The sequence below is a fragment of the Thunnus maccoyii genome, chromosome 20 (assembly GCF_910596095.1).
Source record: "Thunnus maccoyii chromosome 20, fThuMac1.1, whole genome shotgun sequence".
Lineage (NCBI taxonomy): Eukaryota > Metazoa > Chordata > Actinopteri > Scombriformes > Scombridae > Thunnus > Thunnus maccoyii.
In genome coordinates this window covers 22,047,532-22,068,403 of record NC_056552.1, presented here as the reverse complement: position 1 = coordinate 22,068,403, position 20,872 = coordinate 22,047,532, and the positions used below count along the sequence as shown (strand labels likewise).

Genomic DNA, 20,872 nt, shown 5'->3' with positions numbered 1-20,872 from the left:
CCTTGCTGCCTTTCACTGGTTACCTGTGTGGATTATAATTGATTTTAAGATTTTAATTTTTTACTGCTTGTTCTTAAAGCCTTGAATGGTCAGGCTCCTGCCTATATCTGTGATCTGCTAACCCCCTGAGTCTGATCGTTGCCTGAGATCCTCCTGCAGGCCCCATTAATGGTTCCAAAATCTTGACTTTGCTGTTTGGGCCCCTCAGCTGTGGAACTCTCTGCCTAGAGCTTCCTCTTTTAAATCTCTTCTTAAGACTCACTTTTATCTTATGGCTTTTTCTTAACTGATGGTATTTGTTGTAAATTATTTTTGTCTTGCTTATAGCTTAAGTTTTGGATCTTATTTACTTGCCTTATCTGTTTTTGAAAGGTGCTATATTTAAAGTAATTTTTTTTATTATTATCTGCACACATATGCATGTAATCACACACACACCAGGTTATTTTACTGGAATCTTGTGCAGAAATTTACTCTAAAAATGTAATTTTTAAAGTTATTTGGTCTCACACTGGATATCGTTGTAAAAGTTAATTTCTAAAAAAAAAAAGGTATTAAAATATATGTCTAGATGGTGAAATAATTTTTTTGAATTACTTGACGTTATCTTGATCCCAGAGGAGATTTTTATCAAGACAAGGTCACTTGTTTAAAAAAAAAAAAAAGATATAGATAATTTTGCAGTTTCCATGTACCTGTGTTGTCATGCCAAATGCGAATTTTCCAAACTTCTCCCAGGTTGTTATCTGTCTCTAAGTGAAACTGGTCCAGGCTGCCGCGCTGAAAAGCTCCATCTCTTTGCAGATGGCGAGAGCCACTCTTGTTCACACCATACAGACCGATGCCAACATGTGCTGTGGTGCCTGATGGGTGATACCACCACATTAAAATCATTTATATCATTTGCTGGAGTTAGGGGTTTCATAAATTCATGTCCTAGACATATTTTTGTTTTCTGATTGCACTTCAACATCTCTATTCACTTGTCCTTGGCTGACCTGCTCCCCGCTTCCAGCCAGTCTTGACCAACACTCTATAGTGGTACAACCCCGGTCGGCCACACAGAGGGACATGGCTCAGTCTCAGGCTGTCCAAGTGGTCCAGTTTGTGAGCAATGATCCCCACCAGCAGGTGGATCAGAACCAGGACAGCACATACAATCCCCACCACCATGTTCCGCATGGGACCACCAGACTGGACAAACATGGATGAAGGAAAAAGGGAAAGTGCCTGTTGGTATACTATTTAAGACCCTCACTTTGCACTGGAGAATAGATCAGGTATTAGTCAAGTGTGCACAGTGTACTGAATAACAGCTGGTGTAATGCTTTGTGTTCTCACATACCGGTGGCAACAGAACAACAGCCCCAGGATGAACAAACAAACTGGCCCCAAACATGGTGAGATGCTGGGTGAGACAGTGTGCTGCATGGAGTGTGCTGCCCTCCAGTGGCTGAAGACCCTCACTGCTCCAACGTCTCTCCTTCACATTGTAGTACTGGCATAGAGAGCTGAACACACAGATTGACACGCTAACAGGACCGCCGTCCACCAGAGAGGAGGTCAGGGTGACAGAGAGAGGCTTGCCTGTCTGATTCAAACTGTTGTGGAAGACAATTCAGTCAAGTAAAGTCCTTTTTAATTCACCAAAATGAGCACTCAAACAGAGCACTGAGTTACAGAAAACGGCTGTGACTCACAGTGGAGACAGAAAGATGGTTTCCTCTGTGGTGGTGGCTGGTGCAGAGAGACTGAGAGCCCGCACTCTCACTAGGGAATCCTGGGATGCATTAGTCCCTGGCACTGCAGAGTTCACTTCTATCTTGACATGTCCCAAGCTCACTGGAGTAGCTCCTAGAGATGCATAATGTACTCTGAAAAACAGCCTTTTTAATTCATAATTTATGCAAAAACTCACAGATATACAGTGAGGCTAATTAATAATTATGTAGGCACTGCATGATAAACCTTAAATATAGCTCACTCTCATTCCTAAACAAATGACTTTATACATCCTGAAATGTCATGTGCATAACACAACTTCTTTGAACTGTCACAGCCAATGTCAATCATTCATAAATGAATGCGTTCATACTTTAATGTGTGGTGTGGGCTGTTATCTTGTTCAAGATTAAATTGAGATATGGTAGCACACTAATATTTTTTAAGCTTTATTCCTATTATGTTTATCAAAAGAAGTGAGAAAGCTATAAAGAAGAAATAAATATTTAAAGCCCCTATCTGTATAATCATTCTGACTTTGGTACCCCACCAGTTGCAGTACATTTCCTCTGTGATTGGCTCATTTTTCTACAAACAAAAACATATTCTATTAAAATAATGTAGAAGATTCTAAATCACATGAAAATTCAAAACTTTTATATTGACACCTTATAAAGTTGTTATGGCAAATGTGTTAGCATAGTTGCCTATTTACACATCTAGCAAAAATGGAGCAACATTAGTATTCATTTGAAGTCATTTTTTTGGCCAACTAAGAACATATATCCAATATTAACTCTCCTTTTAGCTCTGTTTTGATCTCCACTAACTCCTGAGGGATATATCTTTGCTACATGCTCCACCATGTTCACCCATGTCTTAGTGACCAGCTGGTGACCAGCAGCTTTATATGTCTGCTGTTTGATGCTGGGCTGGTGGTATACAGTGAGTTTATGAAAGCCTCTTGGTTGAAGACACAACAAGGTTGATGAGAACAGTGTGACTGAACCAAAACAGTAAAGTTGTTGGCTCTAAAACAAAAACAGTGAGCTGAAAGACACTAAAACGTTCCATAGAGCTGAGGAGAAATGCAGAGTTGGTTTATAATAGTCTGTGAGTTTGTCAGTATGAGCAACACCTTTCACATTATCTATAGTCATTTGATCCATAATTAACATAAAAATATTTGTTAGTGCAGCTTTAAAGGCACCATGTGTACAATCGGAATATTTCTGACTTTTGTGACTCTGAAAAAGAAAAAAAAACAACAAACAAAAAAAAAATCATCAGAGTAATTTGAAATATAATATAACATATCTACATATAGGGGCTTTGAATAGACGAAGATAGGTGCGGAGAAAGAAAAAAATGTTTATTCTACCTGGTGCCAGGCTGAAGTTGAAGGAGATGTATAAACCTGCATTTTCATCCAAGCCATCCACAGCCTTTACTGTGAAGTTCAAACGTCCTTGAGTGGGGAGTGTTACAGTAAGACATGCCCCATTCCCGCCTTCATCTACCCTCCCATCTCCACCCACATCACCTTGTCCCACAAGGTACTTGTTGGGCAGGGTGACCTGTATGCCCTGTTCAGGGTCCAGATCCTGGATGGGAATGGGCTGGCCTTGAGGTGTGGTGAGCTCCATGGCAACCAGACTGGTAGAGATTGGAGGTTCAGCTGTAGTCAACAAAGGGTTGGACTCCAGTGCTCCATCCATTCCGAACAGTACCTGCACCATCTCAGACCTCTGACTCTTCAGGTGAGTAGTAAGAGAAGTGGGAATATGAAACGGACATGGGCTAGAACTCTTTGATCCGTCAGTTGGCGATGACAGAAAGGGGATGATCTGCTGTTGGTTGGACTTGTTTGATTGCTGAGTGCAGAGGAGGTCAGAGGGGTTTCCATGGAAACCAATTGTGCTGATATAAGGGGTGGAGAGTGAAAGGGGTGCCTCGCCATGAACGTGTGAATGCATCAGAGAGCGCATTAAGGCTCTTGCATGGTTCAGTGCTGACAGGGCGATTATTGAAGCTGACTGCAGAGTGCTTGAGTAGTCCGGGGGAGAATTGGGCGTACTGACTGATTCAGACACAGCAGCCAGAGTGCTACCTGGAAACACAAAGAACAGAATAATATTCACCTATTCTGAAAAGCTGGTTCGCTGTCAGCATGTACCTGTGACTAGCTGGTGTAGAATGTGGTGATTGACAAGCACCTATGACATTAAGGATGTTCTTTCCCATGTCAAATGCTGACAAAACACCAAGACTCATCTGTTCGTCCATCACATGGATCATCTTCCCCACTGCTTCAAGAATCTTCTCCTGACAGCCATCACACACCAACTCACTAGGAACAGCCTAAAGAAAATAAAGAACATTCAGAAATTGGCTTTCTCGTCTTCTTGGTCTGTTGGTGTCTGGGTCACACATGAGAATGTGCTCAGTAAAGTAGCACTTGGTCAAAATTCTCCATGTTTGATATCTGTCCCTGCTGAAGCTATAGTTTTTATAGATAATATTACATATAATATTACAGATTATTTTTAATGGGGATGATGAGGTAAAAATGGGATTGTGTTTACTTACGGTGGACTGAGCTAATGCTGAGCTGATTTGATCAACATCCTGCAAGGAGGAAATGGGGAGCGAGGCCAGAGTTTGGGTGACATTTTGTCGGAGCTCTCTAACACTTTGTCCAGACTCCATCTGTGGACAGGTGGGTGAAAGTCATTAATAGATATGCTGAATGCTTAACTTTCTAACAGCGACTGTGTTCAAGATCTTGAGTCATTCTATTAAGGAGAACAATTAGTTAATCATAACAATAACAATCAGTTAAATGCGTAATTTCATGCACTGGAATATGAGAATATGATGCTGACTCGCTACCTGATTGAGCTGGCTGGTGAGGGCAATGGAATAAGGAATGATCTCCTGAGGGTTGCCATGTTGGACTAAAGCCCACAGCTCAGTCTGGCTCTTGTTTCTAAGCCACTGACTGGCAACTTTGTCCCTTGCAGGATTTTCAACTGTCAAAGTTCTGTAGAATGGAGGAATCAGAAATAGTGTTCACTAATCACTAAAACATGACAAAGACATTTGGCATGATGTGTAATGACCTCAAATTATTTTCCTAAAAAATGATTTTACAATAAGTAAAGTGGCAACAACTTTTGCCTCAAATTCTACTTACTTGTTCAGAGCAATGACCTTTGCCCCCAGATAGTCTTCTACCAGCAAAGTGACTGTGATAACTGACATGTTTCTTTCTCGCCCATGACTTACCACTGGGACCAGGCTGCCAAATGTTGAACGAGTGCCCCTAGGAAGAGAAATGAAGACAAACCAAACCTGATAAAAAAAAAAAAAAATTGACAGAAGACAAATTCAAACCTAATGCAGTTCTTAACATTTAGGTCACAACCAAACTCCCTCTGTTTACTAAAAGTTTTAGATTTGAGCCACTGTTCACCTGTAAAGAGTGAGCATGGGGCACATTGTGCTAATGGGCTGGCATGGTGCCACCTGGAAGGTATAGAACAACTGAGAGGCCTCGTTTTCATCATCTTGCCACCCTGTCAAAAGAGAACATATGGTAGTGAAACACAGTCAAATACGATAATACAGTTACAGTTACTGTATCTAACCACTTATACACTGATGCCTGCAGAATGATTGCTTCTTTTTCACTATTTTACTGTGACAAAGATGCAAGTTGGAATGTGTAGCAAGATTAATACCACAGTGTTACCTGAGCAGTTGTAGGTAACCACTGTCTCCAGTGGACGTATGTCTGACTCCGGACTCAGCCCACACAGGCCTCCATGTGGTGGATTGCTAGTAATCATTGTCAGGCTAGCGCTGCCCCATTGCTGTCTGCCAGGCTGAGTTACATTGAGAGTGAAGGTATAACTCTGCCCCGGCTGCAGGACATCTGAACGCACTACCAGGTTAGAGGAAAGTCTTCCTGTAGAGGTGGCACCCTCATCAAGGTCAAGGGTCATCCCAGTCTGGTCCTCAGCACTCCATTTGTACTGTGAGAAGGCACATACACATACATGACATATAATAATACTGAATGTCTTACTTTATTGTCTGTGTATATTTGTACATTTCTTAGCTTGCAAATAACAATAACAAGTCAATTTTCTACCTAATTAAGCAGTGCTAAGATTGAATAAAGATTGAGACAAGGATGCAGCTTGAGTCCAACCCTCTTCAACATACAGTATACATCAATGACCAGTCGAGGGCACTAGAACAATCTGCAGCACCTGGCATCAGCCTAGCAGACATAGAAATCAAATCCCTACTTTTGCAGATAATCTGGTGCCCGTCTCCAACCAAAGAAGGGCTACAACAGCACCTTGATCTTCTGCCTCAATTCTCCCAGACCTGGGCCTTGACAGTTAATCTAACCAAGACAAAAATTGTGATATTCCAAAAAAGACCCAGCCTCCAGAACCACATATATAAATTCTTTCTAGATACTTTTGCTCTAGAACATATAAAAAACTGTACCTAACACAGCTTAAATATCAGCACCACAAGTAACTTCAACAAAGCTGTGAATGACCTGAGAGACAAGGCAAGAAGGGCGTTTTACGCCATCAAAAGGAACATCAAGTTGGACATCCCAATTCAAGTCTGACTTAAAATATTGGACTCTGTTATAGAACCTATTTCCCTTTATGGTTGCGAGGATTCGGCAAATCCATTCTCCTCATCCAACGGGAAACTCCAAACAATTCATTCAGAGCAGAATTAGGACAATACCCACTAATTATAAAAATTCAAAAGAGAGCATTTAAATTTTATGATCACCTAAAAGAAAGGGACCCTGACACACTCCATAATAAAGCCTTCACATACAGAGAGACCATAGAGAGAAGCCACCTCAGCCAGCTGGTTATGGGACTCACAAACACAAGCAGAATCCCCAGACAGAAACCCCATTAGACTAAACCAAATTACAAGAAAACAAAAAGAAAACTATTTGACACATTGGAAAGAATCAACCATAAACCAGAGCAACTGGAATGCTATTTGGCCCTAAACAGAGAATACTCAGCAGCAGATTATCTGACTACTGTGACCGATCCAAAACTAAGGAAATCCTTGACCATGTACAGACTCAGCACAGCCTCGCTGCGGAGAGAGGCCACCACAGGCAGACCTGGCTCCCCAGAGAAGACAGGCTGAGCACCCACTGCACACAGCAGGAGATGGAAACCGAGCTGCTCTTTTTAAACCACCTACCAAGACATCAAAGACATATACTACCCACAGATTACAACCACCCAAAAAGACTTTGAAAACATGACTAATACCAAAAAACTTCCATATCTGCTGGGTGAAATACAGCTATGAGCAAACACAGCAGCAAGATTTGTGAGCTGCTGGAAAAGGTAAATTCCTGTGTATTCCTGCACTGACCATTTGTACTGTGCTGATCTCTGCACATAGACATACCTCCTGTTCATATATACAGAACAAATACATTAAAGTGTGTTTATATAGTTCTAACTTATTTGTATATTTTAAGTTTTAAAATTTTAAATTTTTTTTTACTTATCTTTATACATACATACATATATATATTTCTAACAGCAAAATCCCAATTATCTTGTTTATGTACATTTATTTTTTGTTGTTTTTATATCACACTTGCTTTGGCAATGTAAACATCTGTTTCCTATGCCAAAAAAGTCCCTTTGAATTGAATTGAATTGAATTGAATTGAATTGAATTGAATTGAATTGAATTGAATTGAATTGAATTGAATTGAATCGAATCGAATCGAATTGAATTAAACAGTCAAATAACAAATTAGTTCTCTAAGCAGGTAAACACCAAAATTAAGGAGACAATGAATAACAGCAGAGACTGTTGCAGAGGGAGCATATTACAGTGTGCTGATCATTTTTTCATCCCAGCAGCAACATGACTTCCCAAAACGACCTTAAAGTAAACCTTTCCTTTCATGTTTTTAAGATGATGCTTGACTTTACATTCAACATTTGCATTATCTTCACAAGATAATGGGTAATAGAATTTCTTGGGATTGAGGATAATTGATGATATGGAAGGGTAAGATGACAGCTACGGTCAGAATCGTTACCTGTGCCTGGTCATCACACTGTCCACATTGTCCAGAGAGGATAATGGGGGTGGTATGACTGATGCGGTGAGGGGAGGAGAGGACAGAGCAGGACACACATTCCACATTCACAGGAAGCACTGGAGCTGCACACACACTTACCTAAAGAAAAGATAGACATCAGTGGGTGCTGCTGGTGCAGGACTGTAGTGCTAGTAAATCACATTTTGCCTCTGAAAAAGATGCCCATGAAGCAAAATATCTGCCATGGTTGACTAAATTGGTTTCCAAGTTTCCAAGAGAGATGTTTAAAATAACTTCATACACCTCCTCTCAGCTGAACTGCCCAAGAACAATACAGTGAAAATCAATTATAAAGAGATAAAGCATGCCTTTGTGTGGGAATGGACAGAGATTATAGGCAATACTCACTGTCTGTGTGACAGAAGCAGGTCTCCTCCCTGCCTTGTGTACAGTGAGGGTGAAAACATAGACTGTGCCTGGGTTCAGCTGAGTGCTGAGCACAGTCAGTCTACTGCTGTTACTCCCAATAGGCTGCTGTTCAAAATAAGACTTTGTGGAGTTCTGCAAATACAAACGCACAAGTGTTAATAACACTGCATATTCAAGTAGCAATGTGACTGTGTATGAAAGAATTCATGTAACACTACCACTATTGCTGCCTTCAAATTTGTCTTCATTTTTTACTCATAATGATAGAAACTCACTACATTAAGGCTGCTTTACTATCAAGAGGCCTGTACCGCTGCCATGTAGGTCCAGTGATACTGCAGCGTATCCTCCACTTCTGGGTCCACATCAGGGTCCTGAGACTCAGTTCCATCCAGGATGAGGTCACTAAGGCTGGGCCACACTCTGTGTGAGCCTCCTTTGATGGCAGCTACTAGTGGGGAGTGGACCACTGTAACTTTGGTCTTTCGTTGGACAAATAGAGGAGTTCCCTGGAGTGAAACCGTATATACAACACAATACTGTCCTACACTGAGAGAATGCTTTGGCAGTAAGAGAAAAGGTGAGGTTGCATTACTAAGAATGACTCTGTTTTCAGGGAAATCTAAATTGCCATTGGTACAATTTGGCTCTCTGAATATCTCCCATAGGTAGGTGGTCTTGTAAGCAGAGCAGTTAATGTCCATGGATGCTTCAAAGAAACTCTGTCTAGACCTGAAGATAGTAGACTGGCTCTGGAGTAGAGAAGCTCCAGGGCTGGAACACTTGAGCTCCTCCACCTCTATGTGTAGCTGTTTGGATACATGGCTGACACTGTTGGAAACTTTGACCATAATAGTGTATTTACCAGCAGTATAATAAGTATGATTGACTGTGTCTAAGTCTGTGACCAGAGCTTCAGTGGAGTCTCCAAAGTCCCAGAGGTATCTGAGGTTGGTCACTCCATTCACTTTTGCAGAAAACCTGGCAGCATTTCCAGCGAATATTCTCTCTGAATGACAGACTAGCTTGACCTTCTTAACAGGCCACTCAACTGTAGCAGTCTCATTTAGTGTCTTGGAGCAGACTCCATTGTTTGCTAGCACGCTAACAGACAATGATCCACTCTCTGGTGGAGTAAAGATCACTTCTTGTCCCATGAGCCATGTAGGCTTAGACCCCACCAAGTGAAATATCCAGGTGTAGTTGACTGAAAACCCACTTTGAACCTCTGCCTTGAAACGGATTTCATTCAGAGCCTCCAGAGCAGCAGAGCAACAGTTTACAAGTCGCAAACCTTGAATACGCTCAATGACCAGAAGGCTAGATGACACCTCAGCACTACCAACTTGGTTCCAAGCTTTCACTGTAACTAGATGTGTCCCTGCTGGAAGGCTTGATGTAGTGAATTGTCCCTCAACAATGTCCTGATGAATTAAGTCCTTGTTTTTAAATGTTAAAACAAAGCTTACATTGCTTCCTTTAGAGATTGTTGGAATAAAAGTAACATGTTCCTCAGTGCAGAGTGTAGACTTACTAATGTTCAGCATGAGACCTTCAATTGCATCCTGGACAGTCACACTGTGTGAAACCATCTGCCAGTTTATCCCATTGGAGACATTCAAAGACACGTGGTAGACACCTTCATGTGGAAAAGTGTAGATAAAAGTCTGGTTGGTAGTATTAAAAAGGTTGTTTTTGGGACCTCTAACTCTCCAGTCCCAGTGCAGATCACTACCCTTGTGGATGAACCCATGGAAAGAAACAGCAGCACTTCTGTTGATATAAAATGGATGCTTCTTGCTATTGATTCTAAAGCCAACCTCTTCTACCTCCTCCTGGACTATAAACTGTTGGGTGTCATTACTCTGGCTGAGAGTGTTCTGAACTGAAACTTTAACAAGACAATGACCCAAACTTGTAAAAGTGTTGAGAAGAAAGGGCACGTGTGTCTGGACAGGTAAAAGATCAGTGTCCACATACCAAAAGTAATGCAGGTCAGACCCGGTAATTACAGATACAGAGATGTTCACTAATTTCCCCACTGCCACAGTGTTTGACTGTGTTGTCATGTGTGCACTTGCTACACGTTCAACTGCTACAATAGAAACAGTGCTGGTGGTCTCACCCAACTTGTTTGAGGCTCTTAGCTGAACTGAAATCCCACCAGGGGCTTCAACTAACAGGTGAAAAAGCTCTCCATCACCAGTAATTTTGGGGTTTATTCCACTCTGTGTGGCAAGCCACTGATAGGTGACATTGGAGCCTTTGGTGATTGAAGCAATAAACAGGAGTTCCTCTCTGGTTGGTACGTATTTCATGTTTGTCAGGTTCTGATACTCAATGTGGAGACCCTCAATTCTTTCAAAGACTTCAATAAAAATAGCTGCCTCTTTACTACTCACCAAGTTCTGGGCTATAACCCTCACTTGATACACTCCTGGTTTGGGGAAAGCAAATCTAAACTGATACGTCCCCTGTTTGGCTGTGGTTAAACCCTCCACTGTCCAGTAGTAGTTAGTGCTGCTAATAGTGCTGCTAACTGCTGTGATAAGAGTTTCTTCTCCTACCACAGCATACGGCTGATTGCTGTGTAGGGAAAGGTCTGAAACAGGAAGTAAAACATTTACTTTGAGGGTTGCAGAGTCCTTGCTAACAGCATTAAATGCTGTGGCCATGACTGTGAATTGACCTGTCGAGGTAAAGATATGGGACACGTTTTGCCTCTGCTCAACTGGAGAACCATCTCCAAAGTCCCACAGCACAGACACATTGCTGCCAGTGCAACTGGCAACCCAAAATGATGCTAATGTGTTGACCATCACTGTGTCACTTTGACTATCATGCACCACAGAGAGCTTACCCACAGGTTTTTGAATGGTAATACAAGCTTTGACTGTTTTGTTGCTGACTTTGTTACTTGCTGTTACAAATACCTCTTCAACACCCTCTTCTTTAAAGACAAAACATACATTTTCTGTCATGGTAGCATGACTAGAGGAGCTGTTGAACCACTTAAATCGGTAACCTGTTGTCTGTTCAGGGGAAACTATTGCCCTGAAACATACCTCTTCTCCTACTGTCACTACATCCTGTGATGACTTCACTACCATGTCAGTTATTGGACTTTCAACACAGATACTACTATTGTATGATACAGATGTAACAGAGCTAACCACAGTTAGACTAACATGAAACACTCCTTGGTTGGAAAATGTGTGCATGGTTGTGGACTGTCCTGTCACTACAGTCAAAGGTGATCCATCTCCAAACAACCAATGGAAAGCAAACATAGATATGTTCCCATTCACCAGAGCAGTGAGCTGTGTGTTACTTCCACTCATTAAACACTCCGTAGGCAGAACTCCACTCACAGCCAACCTATAAACCTCTACACAAATAGACTGATGAGCTTGGCTGACATAGTTAGAGACAGTTACACCCACTGTATAGTTCCCTGGAGACTTATATATGTGGGTGATGGAACCATCTGTAAGGTTTCCCTGCAGGGACCCATCACCAAAGTCAAAATCCCAGATGAGACTTGTACCAGTTGTAACTTTAGCTCTGAAATCTGTAGCAGAGTTTAGTTCACTGGGTCCGTTGTAGCTCACAGCTAATCCAGAGATTTTTTCCATAACTTCCACCTTAAGCCAGGTGGTCAGTGCAGTAAGAGTGTTGTTGGCACACAGTGTGATGTTGTAAACACCAGCTGATGCAAAAGTGTGTCTGACTCTCTGGTGGATGGCTTGGACAGCTTCAGAGCTGTCACCAAAGTCCCATGTGTAGAAAACGGTGTAGGTGGAGGGCTCTGTGGATGCTTCCAAATGAAGAGTCTGATTGACCAGAGGCACCAGAGGGGAGGAGGAAACAAGGAGGCGATTTAACTGAGGGCGGACGCCTATCTTCATGGACTTGTCAATGTTTTCATATTGGTTTGAGACTTGGACGTGAAGTGTGTAGTCGTCTGTGTTAAACAAAAACAAAAAATGGATTGAATAGAAAGAAGATACAACAATGCTGACCACTGCTATTTTTGACACTAACAATAGATGTCGCAAAAGTAAAGAATTTTCATAACATAATGTGGCTTAAGAAATGCATACAGATGTAAATTAGGTACAAAAAGAACTCTAAATGAGACATGGATCCCTGCCCAAATACCAGCAAAGAGACACTTACTAGCCATCCTAAAATATTAGTTAAAGTTCATTTCATGCTCAGTTTAATTGGCAGTGTCTTAACTAGTACTAAGCCTGCATTAACTGATTTTCAGCCACTTAAAGGAAGCAGAAACAGGCTGCACACAATATTGATATATTATCACCTTATGATGACCTTATAACAGAGCAATGTTAGCATTCAATTGGAATTGTGTTAGTATTCACCTGACAAATGTAAGTCCAGTATTAACTCTCATTTTTTGCTCCGTTTTTATCTCCATGAACTCCTAAGGAAAATTATCTAGTTACTAACTTTGTTTGCTGTTGTTTGGCAAGCAGCATACAGTAGGTTAAATCACAGGGTTGTTTTTTTTTCTGAAAACGACTGCTTGCTGCAGTTGGAAATGAGATTGATAAGAGCAGTGAGAGTAAATCAAAAAAAATGGGGTTCCTGGCCATAAAACTGAAACAATGGGCTGAAAGATGCTAAACTGTGTCATTAGCAAACAGTTTCTTTACACATCCAGCAGACATAAAGAAAGATAAGAATTCACATGGAGTAACATTTCTAGCCACCCAACAAATGTAAGTCCAGCATTCACTCTTCTTCCAGCTCTGGTTTGGTCTCCACCAGCTCCTGAGGGAAATATTTGGCTTGTTATTTGCTAAATGCTCTACTGTGTTCATCAGCTAGTTGCTTACTTTGTCTGTCTGCAGTTTGGCTCTGGACAGATAGCATACAGTCAGTTTATCAGACTTTCACTGAAAACAGGTCCCTGCTGCTGCTGGGGACTGAGATGATGAGAGTTTTGAGACTGAACCAAAACAATAAAGTTGTGAGCTGTAAAACCAAAACAATGAGCCAGAAGATGCTAAAATGCTCTGTAGAGCTATGAGGATCTGCAGAATGTTGTGTCACTACAAACCATACCTCATTTGATCCATTGTTGACATAAAAACATTGATTAGTGTCGCTTTAATAGTTTGTGTATGTGTTTACCTGGCATGGAATAAGTATAGTTCACTGAGTCCTGGACATACACTTGCTTCTCTTCTCTCTCCAAAAGCCCCTCCATGGTTTGATACGGAGCAGATTGGGTGTGGATTACGTTGCTACTGCCGTCCCCAAAATCCCACCTACATGTCAAATACCACATGGGACTTTAGAATAACCAGACAAAACACAACTTTACAAGCGTGTTTACAACCACTTTACAAGTGGTTTTCTTTGTTGTAAGGTGAAACATTTAGACAGCCCAATAAGCTTCTCTGAGGATTTCTGAGAGTGATGAAAAATGTACTAAAACATACAATATATATGAGAGACAGACATAACCTGAAGGTGACTGGAAGGGAGATGTCTACTTTGACCCTGAGGGTGTAGAGGTGTGAAGCATTCACAGCTACAACCTCCCTGACAAACAGGAACTCTGGCTCAGCCAGTGGGGTCATTTCATCAGCAGTCAGGAGGATTTGTTGGCTCTGAGAGCTCACAGGGTTAGATGCTGTTACCTATAACAATATATACAAATGTATTTAAAAAATTTTTTTTTTTTTTTTACCTTTTTCACTATTTATGGTAATCCTGGATTATAATGAAAATGCAAATTCAGTAACTCATCAAAATGAAAAATGATCAAAAACAAGTACCTGAGCAAATTTAACATCATAAAGAAAAATAAAGTATCTTACCTTGAGCTTATACTCAGCGGGCTTCTTGAACACTACACTGTAAGATTCCCCTTCATAGGCAAACAACTCCAAGTTGTCAATTACCCATGTGAATTTTACTGATGAACCACTCTCCACTTTGGCTGTAAATGACTATAATGTAAAAATATCAAAATGATACCATATGTGAGAATATATAATCAAATTAGGGTGCCTTTTTGCAAAATTGTAGTATTTCATAGCTCCATTCCTTTGACAGAATGTCAAAAATAGTTGGTCAAATAAGTGCAATGTGTGTGTGAGATTTTTGTATTCTCACCTGTGGGGTGTCTACAAGCATCCTCAGGCGTCCATGTGGCTCAACACTAAGCCCTGTCACTGCCTTGTAGCCACAAACCTTCACACTTACACTCTGAAAGCTGACTGCATCCATCACACTGATGTTCAGCATTTGGACCCCCACTGAGGGCAACACCAGAGTCACAGAGGAGAACCACACATCTTGGGACTGCTGCTTACAGCCAGGCAAAGACTGAACCACCTCTTCAGGGCAAGATGAAAGGAAGGGGAGTCCATTCTGGTGCACCGGGGCTGACCATGAGCTCCTGGCTTTCTCCCCAGATAGGACCTTAACAATGATGAGAGTTTGGACATTGATTTGGACGTGAAGCTGGTTCTTTTCATCCAGTGGAGGGTGGATGACGGATAGCCCAAATTTAGATCTCAAACTTGTAGCAGGACCAGTAGTCAGGGCTCTAACATCTGAAGGTGTGGTTGTCTCTGTGTTGGTGAAGCCAAAGTCATGCTCAGTACCTCTGTGAAGAGTGTCCATGTACAGCATCCTCAGATCACACACCACCCCATCCACCCACTGGCCTCCTTGGGGAAAGGAGGTGAGGCCTCCCTCCCACCAGCCTCCCCACTCTGTCTTCCTAAGGGACAGGTAAGTCTGGCGCCAGGGGGAGTTTAGAGAGACACCACTGTTAAGACAATGTAGGAAGGTTCCAGAGTCGCGAGTGTGTTGTATAGCCACAATATCATCAGGGTACACCATGATGGCTCGCTCTGGAAGAAGCAACTGTTACAGCAAAAACATGAATAATTATTTTAATATAGCTGGTATTCAAATATCATTTAGTCTATCATGGACGCAGGATAAGCCAATAACTTACACTTATAGTTGTCAGTTCAGAGTTAGGGTTTATTCTCAGAGGCAGGTCTACCACCAGGTGGTAGAAAGGTGGTATTGCGGTGTATCTAGGCGGTAGAGCAAAGCCACGGCCTGCTGCTGCAGAGTCATATGGGCTGCAAGGATTGGTGGTGGGCACACAGACCTCCAGCAGGTGGCACCAGTACTGGCCCATGCTGCAACCCCCTGTGGTGTTACACAGTGGTACTGCTGAGCAGCAGCTGAATGGATTAAGGAGAGAGCTGCAACCTAAAGAGTAAAGAGGAGATTATTACCTACAGTATGTAACAAACAGTAGATTTCAGAAAACATTCATACTAACTTGTTCTGTACCTGGAGGTACCAAGTGGTGGTTGGGGTTGCAGTAGGGTCGAAGGATCTGGACACGGGCCACAGAGGACAGCGGGCTGGGCTGGACCACCAGCTCCACTGATGCTAGCTGACCTGCATGACTAAACCATATCCCTGGGAACAGCTGCAACTGTGGGCATCAAAGGAACATCATGTATAGATATAATAATATTACAATTATCATGGTAAATGACAGGAGCATATCAATACGAATACACTATAAACAATATACAGCACATGCTTGTTTGTAACAAGCTGCTGTATGGTCATGAAAATGGACAGAATGTACCCTAAGTTGGTTTTGCTTCAACCTAACGGTTATTTTAAATGCTGTAGTTTAAGTGCTGTTGAATTGTGGTGGTGTTTTTCTACACTTGATATAATGGGACACATTTGTCAGTATAAAGGAACACAATTCAACAGCACCACAAGCCTCCAAAATAATCATAAAGTCATTTATGGATTACACCCTTTAGAAAACTATTTCCACAAAAAAAAAACAGCAATACAAACTCTGAAATTCAAGGACTCAAACGGGAATTCATTCAGTATTGAATATATTAATATATATTAAATATATTCAATATTAAATAAATTAAATCGGTGCTATTATTATTTAACAATTTTTTAGACCACTGGTTCCAAAAAAGAAAAGATTTTAGGAAAAGTTAGAAAGAAATAAGCATTATTTTGTATATCCACAATGTTTTTTCTACTTCTTTACTTGTTAATCATCTTGTGACCTTTCAGATTAATCTTGCAACCCCTAGAGGGGTCTTTACCCCTTAAATCAGGAGTTAATTTTTTTACCAAGACTTTTCTCACCTCCACTGTGAGTTGTCCGATGTCTGGGACAGTGGGAAGGGGATTTAGCTGAGCCCGAACAAAGACACCAGTCATGACAACCAGTCCTGTCAGGTAGCTGTCCATAGATGGTAAAGACTCTGCACAAAGAGGGATTAACCAACATCACACCATGGTACGATGAAGAGACATTACAAATATGTGCAGCCATAGATGAGGATAAAACAGAGCAATATTATAGTGTTAGTGTCATCCCCTACCCATCGAGCTACAGTATATGGGAAGTTCTGGAAACTATTATTTTCAACATCTTACAAAATCACTGATGGGTGATTTATATCAATGTTTGCCCTCGGCGTTCTCTAGTGAAACTTAAGTTTTACCAGTTACTTCTTTTTCACAGAGGAAGCGGTATCGTCCAGCACATCGAGCCTTCCTCCACTGTCCCAGTGTCCCCAGCGCCATCTGAGTACACACCCCCTGACTCTCAATGCCTCTGTCCCACAGTGCAGGACTCACTGGCTCCACACCCCCAACCTGGCCAGGCCCTCCTCCTGATCCCTTCAGCCATACCCACACAGTGCTTTTGCTAAACAGAAAGAGAAACAAAGGGACAGGATGGAAAGGGATAATTGCATATAAGTTGATAAAGATATACAGATATATCAAAGGAGACAATTTAAAGACCATTGTTTGATAGACTCACACTGAAAAGGAGTTGTGAAGGAAGTTTTGCAGCTCCAGGCTGTCAGCCGCTGCCAGGTCTCCTCCCTGAGTCTGTCGGCATGAACCCTGTGCTTCAGACCATGAGGATGTCATCTCAGACAGCCAATAGCATTGCAGGCTGGACAGGTGGATCTGACCACCTTTTGGACAGGGAATGTCCTCTGGAAGGAAACAATCATACTGAGCTGACAGCATGTAAGAGGAATCATTTCTCAGCACTGGATTGTTATCAAATTTAGAGTCACATCAGTCTCGTATGAGAGCATTTTGGCAGATTCAATTTAAAATCTCAGTCAGTTTGTATGGATTGAACAGGTGGAGCTCATAAGACACATAATGAGTGCCGCAGGTTCAAATAATTATCAGAGATATATGAGTAATACAATAACAACAGATGTTTCTCAGACTGACTTTCTTTTTGCATGTTTATTGATTACACAAACTCTCCCGTTTCATGAGTGATGAAGTATGTAATTTTTCACTCTTGTGATTTGTAAGCACCTGTTGTTTTAATCAGGAAATTTGAGCTGAAGAATAAAGACTAAAAACTGGAAGCTGCAAAACAACATTAGCCAATTTCACTAACCCAATTTATGCTCTGGCAAAGATCTTCAGATATATAAAACTAAAACAGCAAAGCGCATTTTGAGTCAAGTAAATTCTTGTTTATCAACTTTAGTGGAAGATGACTTTAGCTGTCTCTCCAGAAGTGAACTGTTGTAAAACTATAAAAAAAAAAAAAAATCAGTATATAGAGCACATTTAACAGAAAATATATAGACTGATTTATCGTAAATCATGTAGGAAGTAAATAAAAATAATTTGTTATATAAATTAGTTGTGCAAGTTCAATAGAAGAGATTAATAGAATGAGATAAATTAATTGATTCTATTCACTTATAACAGATATAATACAATTGTGTGGAGAATGTTGGGGAAATAAAATTAAGTCAATCCAATGTTTTATTTTTTTATTGAGTGTATTAAGCAAAGCCTGCTGCAAACAATATCTGTTCTTTTTATAATACTTGTATAATGATTGTCTCTACCCAAAATAACAAAGCTGTAACAGCAGTTACTATAAATATGAATCTGGAAAACTGTATAAACCATGAAATACAGGCTAATAAAAACTCCAGTTGGGATATTTTAATGAATGAATGGAGGAAAACTGAGAGTCAAAATTTAATTCCAAAACTACAAGAACAACAGTGTGATCATGTCTCCATGTCTTTGTTTTGTGTTTTGAATGGTTAAACCCAGTCTCAATAAACAGTACATTCATTTCCCCAACCAGACAGTTGTTAAATAGGGAAACTGGAGATTAAGATTTTAATTTCTGCAAGCATCTACCCAACTACTCTACACTGTGGAGCTCCAGGGCCTCAGCAGCAAACTCTGAGCTCTTATCTCTCAGAAACTGGCAAGCAAAACCAGAATTTTGCACAAAGACAACATCACATTTTTATTTTTAGTCTTAATTAAATACAAGATGAAGCTTCTCACCTCCGGCTGTGCTGATCAAAACTGCACAAAGAATCCACAGTGTCTGCTTTTGTGAAGCCAGTGTGCCTGTCATCTTGCAGAGCAAGTCATATTCTCCTAAAGAAGAAAGACTCTGCCTGATCACCACTGGAGCATTGTAGAAATCAATATGCTCCCATCACTGCATAAAATGTATGGATTCATCTCATCTTTTTTTCTGTCTCTGCTCCAAGACTCTTCATCCTCAGTGTTCTTGTACAAGTTGAAAAGTGACTATTTAGTCTTCCTTTCAATCCCTCTTCCTTATCTTAACCCCAACGCTCACTCTTCCCTCCACTAACACCCCCTCCCCTTGTCCTACAAACACATTGTGAGTTATGGTGGTGTCGTTTTAAAGGCCTCTTCTCCAGTCTCTCTGAGCGCCTGGGTGACTTCCACTTTGTCTCTCAGCAACAGCTATAGACGCCGAGTGGACAGAGGAGGCCAGCGCTGCTCATTACCATGTTGTAAAACCTCTGGCACTCAATAGAAACAAGCAGACTCACTCAGGCAGGATGCAGCTAAGGGCACTGATAGAAATAAGTCTCAGAGACCAAAGAGACATTGTACTGGTAGTGTTGTTTGGGTGCAAATTGTTGCTTTTTTAATATGTTTTGGGAATTTAGAGGGATCAGTATCTTGTTCTTGGTTGCCACTTTTTTTTTTTAGTGAAGTAGGTAGATCTTGAAAGTTCTTTCTCCTGCATTGTGTCCGTGGCCTGTTGTCTGAGCACTAACACCAAGACCTCCTCACTAACCAAACAAAGACTCTGTGACGCACATAGAAAAGAAATAGACCCAGTTTCAAAAGAAAGGATGCCATCTGTGTTGCTTGGAGAGAGAACAGATAAAGTTGAAGGCAGTGATAAGGCGGTCATAGCTGGGAATTGTCGGTCCATCGCTATGGAAACAATTGTATTTCTCTTTTTGAGTTAGAAGATTCAGCAGGAGATGCACAGGAGCTGCAAGATGGTTCATTGCAGTGTCAATTCCAGTGGTAAACGTAATGAAGTACATTTACTCAAATACTGCACTTAAGTAAAATTTGAAGTAGCCCAATGTATTTTTGTCTATTTTAATTTTATGCAAAAAAAAGCATAGTTGAGGCTGACAGGAATGTCATTAGTTTTGCAGGTATTTAACCATAAACCAAAGTATTGGACACACAAAAGTTTGACTTGATGGTGATGCTAGATGAAAAGTTAAGGGATCACTAAAGTTATTATACTAGATCCTGAGTGGGATGAATGTCGCAAAATGTATGTTAATCGTGCCAATAGTTGTTGAGCCATTTCACCAATAACCACAAATGTCCACATAACTGGCACTAGAGGAAAAGTCAGGGGATTGCCAAAGTCATGAATGTCTGTACAAAATTCTGTGCCAGACATTTCACTAAAAGCTAAAAATGTCAACCTTAAGGTTGGGCTGGAGGGAAAGTCAGGGGATCTTGCACAGACATTCATTCTTTTTCCAATGACGCAAAAAATGGATATTGAGCAACCAGTCATGTCAACATTAATTTTACAGTGATTCAGATTTTAAATTGTAATGAATTTATGTATTTATTTGTGTTTTTAGATTTGTCTGTAGAATTGTTAGTGTGATAGAGACTATGTAATGGTGTTGCATGTAAATGTTTTTACTATCTGGTAAAAAGTGTGTACCTGCCCAGGGCCTGCAGATGGAAATTAGCTAATAGCTAAATCTGGCATAAATCATCTCATCTTCTCATTTTGAGATTAATATTTTTTGTGCATGGTGCTTGTTTAATAAAGACTAATAAAAACAACAACAATAACAACAACAACAACAATAATAGTAATCAGTAAAATTACATTTCCTGACAGTACAGAGGTAAAGCATTCAAAACCAGCTTTTAATATTACATAAAATCTTCATTTCACTAACATCTGATCCTCTGCACCTCTAAATAGCCTAATAGTATTACTTTATACAGTACCAGTCAAAAGTTTGGACACACTTTCTCATTTAATTGAATGGGAAAGATTTATATATTTTACAGAATTCATGATCATTTATTTCATAATGTTTTTTTAATAGGGTTTCACAAATGTAATGATGTTTTAATTTTAATTTTATTACTTTTCAGTTTTATGATACATTTAAAATACAGATTTAAGTTATAATAACTTTATAAAGTTCAACT

At 40.6% G+C, this 20,872-nt stretch overlaps 1 protein-coding gene across 1 annotated transcript in view; it reads right to left on the bottom strand.

The window, feature by feature from the left end:
• The window catches only part of pkd1b (polycystic kidney disease 1b), a 31,825-nt gene extending 13,067 nt beyond the window's left edge, over positions 1 to 18,758 (bottom strand). The window contains 23 exon segments of the mRNA XM_042398141.1: positions 696 to 863; positions 999 to 1,194; positions 1,346 to 1,511; positions 1,701 to 1,854; positions 3,104 to 3,832; positions 3,939 to 4,083; positions 4,312 to 4,431; positions 4,615 to 4,765; positions 4,919 to 5,047; positions 5,198 to 5,300; positions 5,477 to 5,759; positions 7,847 to 7,987; positions 8,590 to 12,242; positions 13,439 to 13,575; positions 13,775 to 13,920; positions 14,131 to 14,262; positions 14,429 to 15,187; positions 15,282 to 15,547; positions 15,632 to 15,779; positions 16,475 to 16,593; positions 16,837 to 17,042; positions 17,160 to 17,340; positions 18,686 to 18,758. Of these exon segments, the coding sequence (XP_042254075.1) occupies positions 696 to 863; positions 999 to 1,194; positions 1,346 to 1,511; positions 1,701 to 1,854; positions 3,104 to 3,832; positions 3,939 to 4,083; positions 4,312 to 4,431; positions 4,615 to 4,765; positions 4,919 to 5,047; positions 5,198 to 5,300; positions 5,477 to 5,759; positions 7,847 to 7,987; positions 8,590 to 12,242; positions 13,439 to 13,575; positions 13,775 to 13,920; positions 14,131 to 14,262; positions 14,429 to 15,187; positions 15,282 to 15,547; positions 15,632 to 15,779; positions 16,475 to 16,593; positions 16,837 to 17,042; positions 17,160 to 17,340; positions 18,686 to 18,758 (8,305 nt within the window).
• Positions 18,759 to 20,872: the final 2,114 nt, after the last annotated feature.